This window comes from Spea bombifrons, chromosome 6 (genome assembly GCF_027358695.1).
Source record: "Spea bombifrons isolate aSpeBom1 chromosome 6, aSpeBom1.2.pri, whole genome shotgun sequence".
Taxonomy (NCBI): Eukaryota; Metazoa; Chordata; class Amphibia; order Anura; family Pelobatidae; genus Spea; species Spea bombifrons.
In genome coordinates, this window is record NC_071092.1 from 19,141,819 (window position 1) to 19,156,924 (window position 15,106).

The 15,106-nt window shown below is 45.5% G+C and overlaps 1 protein-coding gene across 1 annotated transcript in view; it reads left to right on the plus strand.

Annotated features, from left to right (window-relative positions):
* PICK1 (protein interacting with PRKCA 1) overlaps nucleotides 1-3,749 on the plus strand; it is a 229,232-nt gene extending 225,483 nt beyond the window's left edge. The window contains exon 13 of the mRNA XM_053469072.1: nucleotides 2,995-3,749. Within this exon, the coding sequence (XP_053325047.1) occupies nucleotides 2,995-3,227 (233 nt within the window). The 3' untranslated portion in view covers nucleotides 3,228-3,749. The remainder of the gene's footprint in view (nucleotides 1-2,994) is intronic.
* The last annotated feature ends 11,357 nt before the right edge of the window (nucleotides 3,750-15,106 follow it).

The window sequence follows — 15,106 nt, forward strand, 5'->3', positions numbered from 1 at the left end:
ATATGACCTCCCCACACCATAAAAAAATCTAACACTTTTATTTAAAGTAAGTAACACACCAAAATAGGACAAGACAATTAAAAAACAATATTATATGTATATATATATGATTGTTAACAGCAATCACATTCCTATCATGCCCAGGCATACCCAGATTCCAGGATGTACTCGCAGACTTGGCATGATAGGAGTATGATTGCCCTATCTACCCCTTCTCACTCCCTTCTGCCCCATCTACCCCTTCTCACTCCCTTCTCCCCTATCTACCCCTTCTCACTCCCTTCTCCCTATCTACCCTCTTTCCCACGTCTCACGCTCTTTTGCCTATCTACCCCCTCCTAACTATCTACCCTCTCCCTCTTTGAAGTTCACTTACCTTTCAGGAGTCCTGCGGTGGGGGTGCAAGGCCTCTGCCTCCCAGCTCTGCCACTGTATGGAACAGTATAGAGTGATGGGAGTTATGATGTACTTTTAGAGCATAATTAGATCATGAAAAAGAGATTGGAAATGGTACAGCATAACACCCATCACTCTCACACACTTACCAATCCACACATATATACCAATCCACACGTATACCAATCCACACCTTTACCAATCCACACGTATACCAATCCACACGTATACCAATCCACACACATATACCAATCCACACACATACCAATCCACACACACACCAATCCACACGTATACCAATCCACACGTATACCAATCCACACGTATGCCAATCCACACGTATGCCAATCCACACGTATGCCAATCCACACGTATACCAATCCACACGTATGCCAATCCACACGTATACCAATCCACACGTATACCAATCCACACGTATACCAATTCACACATATATACCAATCCACACATATATACCAATCCCCACATATATACCAATCCCCACATATATACCAATCCACACATATATACCAATCCACACATATATACCAATCCACACATACACCAATCCACACATATATACCAATCCACACATATATACTAATCCACTCTCACTGAATATTTTCCTACCTTTCCTCTTTTCTCCTTACAGCTCCTTTTCCTCCTCTTCGCTCCTCTTCTTCAGTTCTTCTGTCTTCTTCCGGTTCAGAGGGCAACAGCTGCTGTGCGCCGGGGTTTGTTGTCAGATCCCGGCGCACAGCAGCTGTTGCCGTGCAGATCACAAGGGAGCCGTATCGGAGGTCTTTAACAGACCTTCGGCTCCCTTGAGTGATTTTAAGCCGGGTTGAACCCGGCTTAAATCACTCAAGGGAACCGGAGGTCTGTTAAAGACCTCCGATACCGCTCCCTTGCGAACCTGCTCCTCCAGCGGCGGACATTACTGTCCGTCTCTGGAGGGGTGCCGGGTGCCGCAAGTTGGCACCCCCTGATGAGCGGCACCCGGTGCGGACCGCCCCCCGCCCCCTAGAGTGTGACGCCCCGTGCGGTCGCACACCCCAAAGGCCGGTCCTGCTCTAAGGGGCCGGGAAGCCCCCACCAGGGCCGGCCTTAGGGGTCTGCGGCCGCACAGGGTTTAAATTAAAACATCGGGGTTTTTTTCAACTTTATTTAACATCCTCCATGTTAAATAAAGTTAAAAAAAAACTTTATTTAACATGGAGGATGTTAAATAAAGTAAAAAAAACCCCGATGTTTTAATTTAGACCCTGTGCGGCCGCAGACCCGTAAGGCCGGCCTTGGTGGGGACTTCCCGGCCCCTTAGAGTGGCGGACCCGGTAGGTAGGGTAGGGGCCTGGAGCTGCAGCTCCATCAGCCCCTAAATCAATGCGGCCCTGCCGTGGCCCGGCCCACCGGGCATGCCCGATGGCCAGTCCGGGCCTGCACACACACCATACTCATTTACATATACTCATTCACAAACATTCATTCACTCACTCCTTCACAGATACTCTTCACTCTTTCAGTCAATCTCACATACTCCATACAGCCTCCCTCACCCCCTTACCTGAACTGATGATGTACATGCCACTCGCAGACTTCCGCGGATCTGCACAGGGGAAGCAGACGCGCAGCAGGGTCACTCCGTTGGATTCCTGCGTCCCCCTGGCGGTAGAAGAGACGATGCTCACGCGCGTCCGCCAGCTGGCCCGCTGCTAGAGTGGCTGGCCCGGTCGCAGTTGCTGCGGGCTTAAGGGGCAAGTGCCCCTTTTGCCCTGCGTTACGGACAGCCGCATAGGCCCAGTCAGTCCGGTCCAAAAGTGCTTGATTCTGTCCAGCAACTTCATCTTTTAGTGATTTCACCTACCCAGCCATCCAGTTTACATCTCTCAAAATTATAGCGAATGCCATATTTTTTATAATAATGATTATGTACAAAATTATATAGCTTTTTGTAAAATTGGTTTTGTTCACAATTAATGAATGTGCAAATATATTTTTCAGTTTTATGGAAACAAACATTTTATTCCCAGTATTTCTATACCCTTCATCAGGGAATAAGCCCATTGGGTCCCTGGCCGGCAATGCCTCTTCCTCACCCAATCTTTTGTTCCCAGACATATACTACGTGTGCATAAAACCTGACGTGCAGCCACTAATATTCAGCCGACGGCTGCACTTGCATACCATCACGAGGCAGCTGCCTGTAAAGTGCCAGTGCTGTGTTATCATCCTTAATCCGGTCCTGTCCTACACTACATTATCACAGGCTGATTTAGTGTCATAGTATGCCTAGAAAGTGTTCAACATTTTCTATTTTTAACAGTGCATTTTTAAAACCAGAAGCCTTATATTGTGATTGTTTTAGGTGCAGAGCAGTGTTTCTACTTCAAACTGCAACATTTGTATACTAGTGTTGAAAGTTAATGTGCTGAAGGCAGATTATGTGCAGGGACAAAACATCCTATACGCAGTATCTGAAATTTATACAAAGATGAGATGTTTTTAACTGTTCAATATAGTGTACTTCTATCAGAGAATGTGATCATATAACAATATAAAATGAATCATATGGAAATTACTTCTCTTTCTTCCCAACAGTTCAAGATATTGTGTTCCAGCTCCAGCGCTTCGTTTCTGCTATGTCAAAATATGACGACCAATGTTTTGCAGTTTTGAAAGAGGCAGATATTTTTCCTATTGAAGTGGACTTAGCTCGCACTACCCTTGCTTATGGCCAGATTGAGGGCATCTCTGACGACTTTGAGGAAGAAGATGAACTAAATAAGAGTACAAAGGATGAGAATGGAGAGAAGCTAATCGATGAACCATAAAGAAAAAAAGACAGTATGGACTCACTGCCTTGGCTCTATGCCTTTCTTGTTTTTGTTACCCATTTTGTAACACATTTATTACTGAGAAAAACAATTAATCTCGCTGCTGTATTATAAACTGTGCAAGGCTTTGCAGGTGTTTCCTGTAAAAAGTTCCACGTTGGTGCTTTGTAATGCATCCTTAGCGGGGAGCGTAAATGTTTCATCTCACTACAACTCCCCTTTAACTATTTGTTTTGCAAATAAACTCCTTCCTTATTCCACACTCAGCAATAAATACTATTATTAGAATCTTCATAAATTATTATTCAGTCACTGCACATTTCATCTTTGATGCATTTTGACCATTATAAATATACTTTAACAATAGAAATAATTGTTCATTATATTTTTTTGTTTCTGAACTGGGTAACATTTTTCTTAGTGGCAACTGTGGTGATATAATTTTCTATTGAATGTGTGTGCTAAATATGAAGGATTTACTTGATGTATATACTAACCAATAAACTGAATGCAACCAAAGGACAATTATGTTTATCTTAAATTTTCAATGATATATCAAAGGGTTTGTTGTATATACAATGCATCTGCTTTTAAAATCAACACATTAAAGTGGCAAACGGGGTTTTGGCAGAACCATCATAGATCTGTACTATCCCAATTTCATTTCAGCGCTTACTGCTAGCCATGGTCTCTCTGGAAGGTCGGAAACCAGCAACTTGAGTAACACACTACCCACACGAAAGTCCTGGATAGGAGGCTTTAACTTTAAGGGCCAAAATGGGCCCTTTTTGGGGGGAATGTTGTACCACACAGGTTAAACAGATCATTACCAAGCCATACTACCCAACAATTTTGAGTCCTGGCAAATTAATAACCCCTATGAAATACATTTGTTGACTGGTCCTTCTGTTAGAAAGGTGGAAGTGTGGCCCTGATATGTGAGCATTTTCCCACAACATTTGGACATACTTCACCTTTATGGGTGTGGTTCTAGCCTCTCCCCAGGAGGTGGAGGGAGTGAAGAGCCAGTCAGGGAAATGATCAGACACCATTCCTCTCCCTGAACTTGCCATTAGTGCATCCAGGTGCAGAAACAACCCTCCATTTTGCCAGAAAGTTGCCTGATACGGAACAAAGCCGCAGCCTAAAGACTTCCAGCAAATTAATCTTTGAAGAGAATTTGCTCACAAGCTTTTCTAGAGTCAGCAAGGACATTATGCAGGATCCACCTGAAGACATCAGACAAGAAAGCGAGATCCTCATTATTATCAGTTCACTCTTCACAAAGGATATTGGTATATATATATATATAAATATATATATATATAAATAATTATATGACTCCTGGGCCTGGTCACAACAGGATTAATTAGTTAAGTATAGTTATCGTACTGGGTGCCTCTTATACGATGGCTGTAGTTTATTTTTTTTACCGAAAATAATCATCCACAGGCACCCTGCTTACCTCTGTGTTGTTCGGCAGCGTTTCTTGTTCTGTCGAGGCAAAACAGGAACCCAGTGGAGTCACGTGAATGTACATCACATGACTCCGCTCCGTTCCTGTTCCCCAGGGTGGGACAAGAGAAGTTCACTCAGAGTTGGAGCAACGCAGAGGGAAACAGCAGTCCCCGCGGCACCGGAAGATCTGCAGTCCAAGTAAGGGTGGGGGAGGATGTATGAATGAGTATGCGTGAATGAGGGAATGAATGAGTAAATTAACGAATATGTGTGTGTGTGATAGCATGGATGTGTATATATAATTCAATATAATTGAAGCAGCAGAAGATCAATTATTAAAGCAAATAAACAAGGCAGCAAATCACAATGAGGTGGTTATTATGGGGGACTTTAACTATCCCGACATAAACTGGGAAACCGAGACCTGTGAATCTCATAAAGGAAACCGGTTTCTGACTATAAGTAAAGATAATTATCTGTCCCAAATGGTACAGGACCCAACCAGAGGGGGCGCTCTACTGGACTTAATATTAACCAACAGACCTGACAGAGTAACTAATGTGCAGGTCAGAGGGCACCTAGGAAATAGTTGATCACAATATAATACATTATAACTTGTCGTTCAATAAGGGAACTCTTAGAGGAGCCACAAGAACTATGAACTTTAGGAAGGCAAAGTTTGATCAACTAAGAGAAGCCCTTAACACTGTAAATTGTGAAAATGTCCTCAAAAACAAAAGCACAGACACTAAATGGGAGATTTTTAAAAATATCTTAAATTCTCACTGTGAAAAGTACATACCGTATGGGAATAAAAGAGTCAGGAACAAGAGAAAACCAATGTGGATAAATAAAAATGTAAAGGTGGCAATAAATGGCAAAAAAGGCATCTAAGCTACTAAAACAGGAAGGCAGTGAGGAAGCACTAAGAAGCTATCGGGAAAAAAATAAAATATGTAAAAATCAGATAAAAGCAGCAAAAGTGGAGACAGAAAGACTCATTGCCAAAGAGAGTAAAACAAACCCCAAAATGTTCTTTAACTATATAAATAGTAAAAAGGTTAAAAATGAAAGCGTTGGCCCCTTAAAAAGTAATGAGGGAGAAGTTATAGACGCGGATCAGGAAAAAGCTAATCTATTAAATATATTCTTCTCTGCTGTATTCACAGAGGAAAATGAAATGCCAGGTAATATACAGCAGGATGAGATAAATGCCCCAGTACATGTCGCCTGTCTAACCCAGGAAGAAGTGCAGTGCCGCCTAAAAAAAATCAAAATAGACAAATCACTAGGTCCAGATGGCATTCACCCATGAGTTCTAAGGGAGTTAAGTAATGTAATAGACAGACCCCTATTTCTAATATTCAAGGACTCTATAGTGACAGGGTCTGTTCCCCAGGACTGGCGCATAGCAAATGTTGTGCCAATATTCAAAAAGGGGACAAAAAGTGACCCGGGGAATTATAGGCCTGTTAGTTTAACTTCTGTTGTATGTAAACTGTTTGAGTCTTTCCTAAGAGATGCTATTTTGGAGAATCTCAATGAAAATAAATGTATGACTCCATATCAGCATGGGTTTACAAGGGATCGGTCCTGTCAAACTAACCTGATCAGCTTTTATGAGGAGGTGAGCTCAAGACTGGATCGGGGTGAATCGCTGGATGTCATATATCTTGATTTTTCCAAAGCATTTGATACGGTGCCACATAAAAGGCTGGTACATAAAATGAGAATGCTTGGGCTGGGGGAGAATGTGTGTATGTGGGTAAGTAACTGGCTCAGTGATAGGAAACAGAGGGTGGTTATTAATGGTTCATACTCTGAGTGGGTGACTGTCAGGCCCGGACTGGGACAAAAAATAGGCCCGGGCATTTAAGCCTGAGCAGCCCATATTTATTTATTTATTGTTAAAGCCCACCCGTACCATCTTTGCATTTAATCATTCACACAAATCATTAACACATTCATTAATGCAGTCTCACAAATCATTCAAGCAATTCATCCTCACATGAATTCATTGTCATACGCATTCACACAATTCATCCACACATTTATTCATTCATTCTCATACGCATTCACACTAGCCCCTCTCTTCATCTTATCTGCCTCTTCTCACTATGTTCCCCCTTTTCACTATGTAACCCCCTTCCCCACTTCGCAATATGTACCGCCTCTATCTATCCCCTCTCCCCCTTTCTCACTATCTAACCCCCCTCTGCCCCTTCTCACTGCACCCCCCTCCCTCACCCTACTTACGTTGTTGCCGGAGCAAGCAGCAACTGCGACCGCGCCTGTGCCAGGGCAGGATTGACTTAGGGGCTGATGGAGCTGCAGCTCCAGGCCCCCACCTTAAAATAGGTCCAGTCAGGACTGGACTGACTGGTCCTATATGGCCGCATTAACGCAGAGCCCCTTAAGCCTGCCGCAACTACCCCCTCCTAACTATCTACCCTCTCCCTCTTTAAAGTTCACTTACCTTTCAGGAGTCCTGTGGTGGGGGTGCAAGGCCTCTGCCTCCCAGCTCTGCCACTGTATGGAACAGTATAGAGTGATGGGAGTTATGATGTACTTTTAGAGCATTATTAGATCATGAAAAAGACATTGGAAATGGTACAGCATAACACCCATCACTCTCACACACTTACCAATCCACACATATACCAATCCACACATATACAAATCCACACATATACCAATCCACACATATACACCAATCCACACATATACCAATCCACACACATACCAATCCACACATATATACCAATCCAAACATACACCAATCCACACATACACCAATCCACACGTATACCAATCCACACATATATACCAATCCACACATATATACCAATCCACACATATATACACTAATCCACACATATACACCAATCCACACATATATACTAATCCACACATATATACCAATCCACACATATATACCAAACCACACATATATACCAATCCACACATATATACACCAATCCACACATATTTACCAATCCACTCTCACTGAATGTTTTCCTACCTTTCCTCTTTTCTCCTTACAGCTCCTTTTCCTCCTCTTCTTCAGTTCTTCTGTCTTCTCTGTCTTCTTCCGGGTCACCGGGTCGGTGGGCGCGGCTTCAGTGTTGTGCGCCGGGATCTGACAGCAAACCCCGGCGCACAACAGCTGTTGTCGCGCAGATCACAAGGGAGCGGTATCGGAGGTCTTTAACAGACCTCCGGCTCCCTTGAGTGATTTTAAGCCGGGTTGAATCCGGCTTAAAATCACTCAAGGGAACCGGAGGTCTGTTAAAGACCTCCGATACCGCTCCCTTGCGAGCCTGCTCCTCCAGCGGCGGACATTACTGTCCGTCTCTGGAGGAGTGCCGGGTGCCGCAAGTTGGCAGCTCCTGATGAGCGGCACCCGGTGCGGACCGCCCCCCGTCGCGCCCCCTGGAGTGTGGCGCCCTGCTCTAAGAGGCCGGGAAGCCCCCACCAGGGCCGGCCTTAGGGGTCTGCGGCCGCACAGGGTTTAAATTAAAACATCGGGGTTTTTTTTTTCAACTTTATTTAACATCCTCCATGTTAAATAAAGTTAAAAAAAACTTTATTTAACATGGAGGATGTTAAATAAAGTTAAAAAAACCCCGATGTTTTAATTTAAACCCTGTGCGGCCGCAGACCCGTAAGGCCGGCCTTGGTGGGGACTTCCCGGCCCCTTAGAGTGGCGGACCCGGTCGCAGTTGCGGCGGGCTTAAGGGGCAGGTGCCCCTTATGCCCTGCGTTACTGCGGCCGTAGGTAGGTTAGGGGCCTGGAGCTGCAGCTCCATCAGCCCCTAAAGTCAATGCGGCCCGGCCCACCGGGCAAATGCCCGGTGTGCCCGATGGCCAGTCCGGGCCTGGTGACTGTTACTAGTGGGGTACCACAGGGGTCAGTTTTGGGTCCTATTCTTTTTAATATATTTATTAATGACCTTGTAGAGGGATTGTATAATAAAGTATCAATCTTTGTAGACGATACTAAGCTCTGTAACCTGGTTAACACAATAGAGGACAGTGCACGATTACAAATGGATCTGCATAGGTTGGAGGCTTGGGCTGGGATGTGGCAGATGAGGTTCAACACAGATAAATAAAAAATCCAGACTGGGAATATGTATTAAATGGGAAAACACTGGGGACGACTGACATGGAAAAGGACTTAGGAGTCTTGGTTAACAGTAAATTTACCTGTAGTGACCAGTGTCAGGCAGCTGCTGCTAAGGCAAATAAAATCATGGGGTGCATCAATAGGGGCATAGATGCCCACGACAAGGAAATAATTCTACCATTGTACAAGTCACTAGTCAGACCATACATGGAATACTGTGTACAGTACTGGGCACCAGTGTACAAGAAAGATATAGTGGAGCAGGAGAGGGTTCAAAGACGGGCAACCAGAGTAATAAGGGGAATGGAAGGACTACAGTACCCAGAAAGATTATCAGAATTAGGGTTATTTAGTTTGGAAAAAAGACGGCTTAGGGGGGACTTAATAACTATGTATAAATATATAAGGGGGCAGTACAGAGATCACTCCCAGGACCTATTTATACCCAGGACTGTATCTATAACAAGGGGACATCCTCTACGGCTGGAGGAAAGAAGGTTTCTACACCAGCACAGACGGGGGTTCTTTACAATAAGAGCGGTGAGACTATGGAACTCTCTGCCAGAGGAAGTGGTAATGGTAAACTCAATAAAAGAGTTTAAAAGGAGCCTGGACGTGTTTCTTGAAAGCAATAATATTACAAGTTATGGATATTAGATTAATAGGGACAGAACGTTGATCCAGGGATTTATTCTGATTGCCATATTTGGAGTCGGGAAGGAATTTTCCCCCTGGTATGGGGCAATTGGCATCTGGGTTTTTTTGCCTTCCTCTGGATCAACACAGTAGGGACACAATATGTATATAGGTTGAACTTGATGGACTTTGGTCTTTTTTCAGCCTTATGAACTATGTTACTATGTTACTATGTTACTATGTGTAAGTAGGGGGGCAGGGCACAGGGAGGCTGAAAGTGATGTGCATGTATTGGCTTTGATTGTTATATTAAATATACATGATTGCTAACAGCAATAACATTCCTATGATGGCCAGCATACCCAGATTCCAGCACAGCTAACATCACACTCATCCTGGGACCTGGGCATGATAGAAGTGTAACCAAAATGAAGGTGTGTCTTATACATGGGAGCATCTTATGCATGGGGAAATACCGTCCTGGAGGCATCTATCCACGCCTATATGCAGAAGAAGGCGTTGGAGGAAGTTCCTCCGGAAGAGCGTGGAGCGGGCGTCTATTCGCCAGTCTTCCTAGTGCCCAAGATCACAGGAGACTGGCGGATGATCATAGATCTTCACTATTTGAACAAGTTCATAGAGAGAAAGAAATTCCACATGAAGTCCATCCGCTCTGTAATAAATATCTTACTGCCGGGAGACGTGATTGTCTCTATAGACTTGAAGGACGCTTACCTTCATGTTCCTGTTTGCCAAGCCCACAGGAAGTATCTGCGTGTGGCTGTATCCCTTTGTGGCGAAGTGAAACACCTTCAGTTTGCTGCCCTTCCCTTTGGAATCTCCTCTGCTCCTCATACCTTTACCAAGGTTGTAGTTGCCGTGGTAGCAATCTTGAGACTAGAAGGCCTAGAAATCGTCCCATGTATAGACGATTGGCTTCTAAAAGCCGCTTCTACAGAAATTCTGTATTCTCATCTTCAGCAGGCTCTGGCTTTTCTCCACCAGTTAGGGTGGATAGTAAACTACCAAAAGTCTGAGTTGGTTCCATCCACTTCCAGGAAGTTTCTGGGGTTCATAATCGACTCGACCCGGATGACTCTCTCTGTCTCTCGACAGACACAATCGGGTTGTCAGAGCCGCCAGTTCTCTAAGGACCCCTCAGTCGGTGTCCATCAGAGCGCTTATGAAAATATTAGGGCACATGTCAGCGACTGCGGATGCAGTCCCTTGGGCCCTTTGGCACCTACGCCCTCTCCAATCAGAAGTTTTGGGCATTTGGAATCACAACCCATTAGGGTTGAACAAAATGTGCACCCTGTCTCCTCAAGTCCGTCGCTACTCAGTTGGTGGGAGCATCTGAAAGATGGGAGGTCCTTGATTCAGCCAGCCTGGATTCTGTTGACCACAGACACATCCCTTCTAGGTTGGGGAGCCCATCTAGAGGACATTCCAGTACGAGGTACTTGGTCCCGTCCAGAGAGCCTTATGTCTTCGAACTTCAGAGAGCTCAGAGCAATCAGATTGGCGCTCCTTCACTTTGCTCCTCAAATCCGCGGCAAAGCGGTGAGAGTTCGTTCATGACGGCGGTTTATTACATCAACAAACAGGGTGGCACGAGATCTCAACCTCTTCTCAAGGAAGTGGGAATGATCCTATCATGGGCAGAGCAGAACCTCTCCCTCCTCTCTGCAGTCCACATTCGGGGATCTCTCAATGTGGTAGCGGACCGTCTGAGTCGGGGTCTCAGTGTTCCAGGCGAATGGTCACTAAAATTCAAAAAATTACTCTTCGGTGGGGAATGCCAGAAATCGACTTAATGGCTACGAGGTTCAACGCCAAGGTGAAGATCTTCTGCTCCCTATACAGGGAGGACAATCCTTGGGCGATAGATGCTCTGTCCATCCCTTGGAGGTTCGGGCTGGCTTACATCTTCCCTCCAATTTCAAGGGTATTGATGAAGATCAGACAGGACCAGACCTCGATTATTGCGATAATTCCATTCTGGCCAAAGAGGTCATGGTTCACCCAGCTCATGGGGATCTGTACTGGAAGCTTCCAATATCAGAGAACCCTGTGTTTCTGGGCACAGGTTCTCGCCCAGATCTGAGAATTCTCAATCTGACAGCCTGGAGATTGACAGCTCCCTATTGAAGGATAGTGGACTTTCTTCTGGGGTCTTGAGGACTTTGTCTCATTCGAGACCGGAGTCTACTAAAAAGAACAAAGTGGGTTTCCCAGATCCCCCCATTTCTTCCATATTACAGTTCCTCCAAGATGGACTGGATAAAGGCCTGGCTCCCTATACACTCAGAGTGCACACCTCAGCCATATCGGCTTTTTTAGGGAAACCTCTGTCCCAAGAACCCCTTATCAGGAGGTTCCTTAAAGGAGCCGAAAGGTTAAAACCTAAGATCCTGAGACCAGTCCCTCAATGGGACCTTACTGTCATGCTCAGGGGGTTATGCTCTCCCCCCTTCGAGCCATTGGAAAGCGTGGACATGAAGTACCTTTCCTGGAAGGCTGCCTTCCTAGTGGCGATCACCTCTGCCAAGAGAATTGGTGAGTTGCAAGCTCTGTGTGCATTTGAGCCTTACACCCTATTCCTGCCTGATAGGGTTCTCCTAAGGTTCCTGCCTTAATCAAGTCATTTCTCTACCTGTTTTTCACCCGGATCCTTCAACAGAAGAAGAATCTCTTTTACATACTCTTGACGTCTCCAGATGTCTGCAGATCTATCTACAAAGATCCGGTGTCTTCAGGAAAGATGAAAATCCCTTTTTGGCAGGAACAAAGGATCTAAAGCTTCTAAACCATCCCTGAGCAGGTGGATAAAGGAAGCCATCAGAGAATCCTTCTCAGCTCAAGGCTTGCCTCCTCCCGCCTTTGTCCGCGCTAACTCTACCAGAGCGGTAGCTACCTCGGCTGCTGAGAGGGGCCTCATCCCTCTTCAACATATTTGTGCTGCAGCCTCCTGGAGTTCTAACACCACTTTTATAAGCCATTATAGGCTAAATTTAAGACGTTCGGAAGACACTGACTTTGGGCGGTCTGTTCTGAACGTCGTTCAGCCGGAAGACCCTCCCTCATAGGTAATCTTCTAGCTACTTCCCCTCTTGTGCTGCCAGTTAGGACATAAGGGAATCGTCCATTTCTAACGATAATTTGTTTTCCCTTAGTCCTAACGGCAGCACGCTAATATCCCTCCCTCTTATATTTTTTTTTATTATTCTTGTTATAGCACACTGTGGTTAGGGGTGGAGCTCCCTTTATAGGGGGGTAAAGGGGGTTAATTGCTTATTTATTGTGTAGATCATTAATTTTCCACCTGTCCTAATTGTTCACAGGGGCAGTAATATCCCTCTTGTGCTGCCGTTAGGACTAAGGGAAAACAAATTATCGTTAGAAATTAATGATTCTTACTTGCGGGAGGTAGATCCTGGAGACGTGTGAGCATGTCTCCAAAAGGTGACGGTTGAAAAAGGAAAGGAGGCAGCTGCCTTGGGGCAGCGCGGCTGGATTTTACTTAATGTTATCGCAAGGCTCATCAGCAGAAACAAAATACTTTGCAAGCTGTAACTGCTTTAGAAAAGCAAGTAACTGAACTACAGAATAAGTGCTTCAGTGCCAAAATAAGCTACTACTAGATATGGCAGACAAATTTCAGGGAGTAGCTAGCAAAGCCGCAGTAAAAGTAGCTCAGTACAAATATCGTAAAAGGAAGTACCCTTCCTTCAGTTAATCCCCGAAAGGTAACTGGTGTCATTGCCAAAACAGATCGGGACCCAGAGACATGGGACGGGGATATCTAAGATTCTACTGATATAGAGGATGAGGAGGAAGCTTGCCCCGAGAAGCAAGAGGTGCCCCAACTCAGATCCAAGTAAATCCCATACACAGACAAAAACTACAACAGTCCCCAGCATATCCCTAGGGAGTCCCAATGGGCACATACGAGGATTACACACAGCAAAAGGTCAGTGAGCCACACACAATTCAGAGACCCGGGAAAGCTTACTCACATGGGTGGTACGATTAGATGAGGGGGGTGCAGCAGGTGTTATGCTAGATCCTACTGTTAGATCCTAAAAGATCCGCCCTGTTAAGATCTGACCCAGCCATACATGATACATTCTGTGATTATAGGGGAGGAATGGTTGATGGACAGGTGCAAAATGAGATCAGTTTACTGCAGTTGGTGGTAGATTGGTGCGAAAGGAAGTACCCCTGTGATGGAGACCCCTCATGACAAACCATGGTATACATTAAGAGGTGCAACACAATGACTTAAGGGGAAAACCATGAAAACTGTTATCATGGTGGGATAGGGACGTAAGGCCCTACGTAAGCTTAGAAATGTATTGGCAACACAAAAACACACAAAAGGTTAACGCACTGGTGGAAACTGGAGCGGAGGTCTCAATAATTTATGGGAACCCTAGAAAGTTTAAGGGAAAAAAGGCAATGATTGCAGGAATCGGGGGGAAACAAATTCCTGCAGAATTAAAGATAGGGCAACTCCCTAGAAAGAGGTGCACAATAATTATAGTCCCCATACCAGAATACACAATAGGTATTGACATACTAAAAGGACTAATATTACACTTACAGGACGGAGTCTACAGTAGAGGACTGCATTGGGAGGCGGGTCCCGCGGGACCCGCCAAAGAACTTGCGGGCGCGGGCGGTTTTCCAGCTATTGTGGGCGGGAGCGGGCGGTCAGCCAGTGTACCTGCGGGTCCCAGTAATCCCGCGCAGTCCCGCAAGGCTGCCTTCACGCTGCTCCCTCACAGCGTCACTTCTCTTGTTCTGCCCAGGAACACAGCGGAGTCACGTGATTTAACATCTCATCAAATGACTCTGCTCCATTCCTGCGGGACCAGAAAAGAGACGCTGTGTGAGAGCAACCTGAAGGCAGGTTTGTGGGAGTGCGTGGGAAATCTGCAATTCTGCAATTCTGGTAAGGCAGTGAAAGAGTTTGTATTAATCAGTATGTATGATTGAGGGAATGGATGTTTGTGAATGACTTCTGCTGGGGCTTCTATGATGGGGGAGAGTGACATACCAGGGGGCATAGTGGCATATTGGGGACACAGTGTCATATCAGGGGTTGGAGTGGCATATCATGGGCACAGTGGCATGTAAGTGTCTATAGGGCACACCAGGGGGCTTTAGGGCTCTCCAGGGGGCACAGTGGCATAACTGGGGGCACAGTGGCATATCAGGGGTTGGAGTGGCATATCAGGGGGTATGTGGCATATCATGGGCACAGTGGCATATAAAGGTCTATAAGGCACACCAGGGGGCTAAAGGGCATACCATGGGCACAATGGCATATAAGGGTCTATAAGGCATATCTGGGGGCACAGTGGTGTATCAGGGGTTAGAGTGGCATATCAGGGGTATGTGGCATATCATGGGCACAGTGGCATATCTGAGGGGGTATAAGGCAAATCTGGGGGCAGAGTGGCATATAGGGGGATATAGGGCATATCTGGGGTAGAAAGTGGCATATAGGGGGATATAGGGCATATCTGGGGTAGAAAGTGGCATATAGGGAAATATAAGGCATATCTGGGGGGTGGAGTGGCATATCTGGGGGTTTAAGGCATATCTGGGGGGCAGAGTGGCAAGCCTGGGGTCAGATATGCATAAC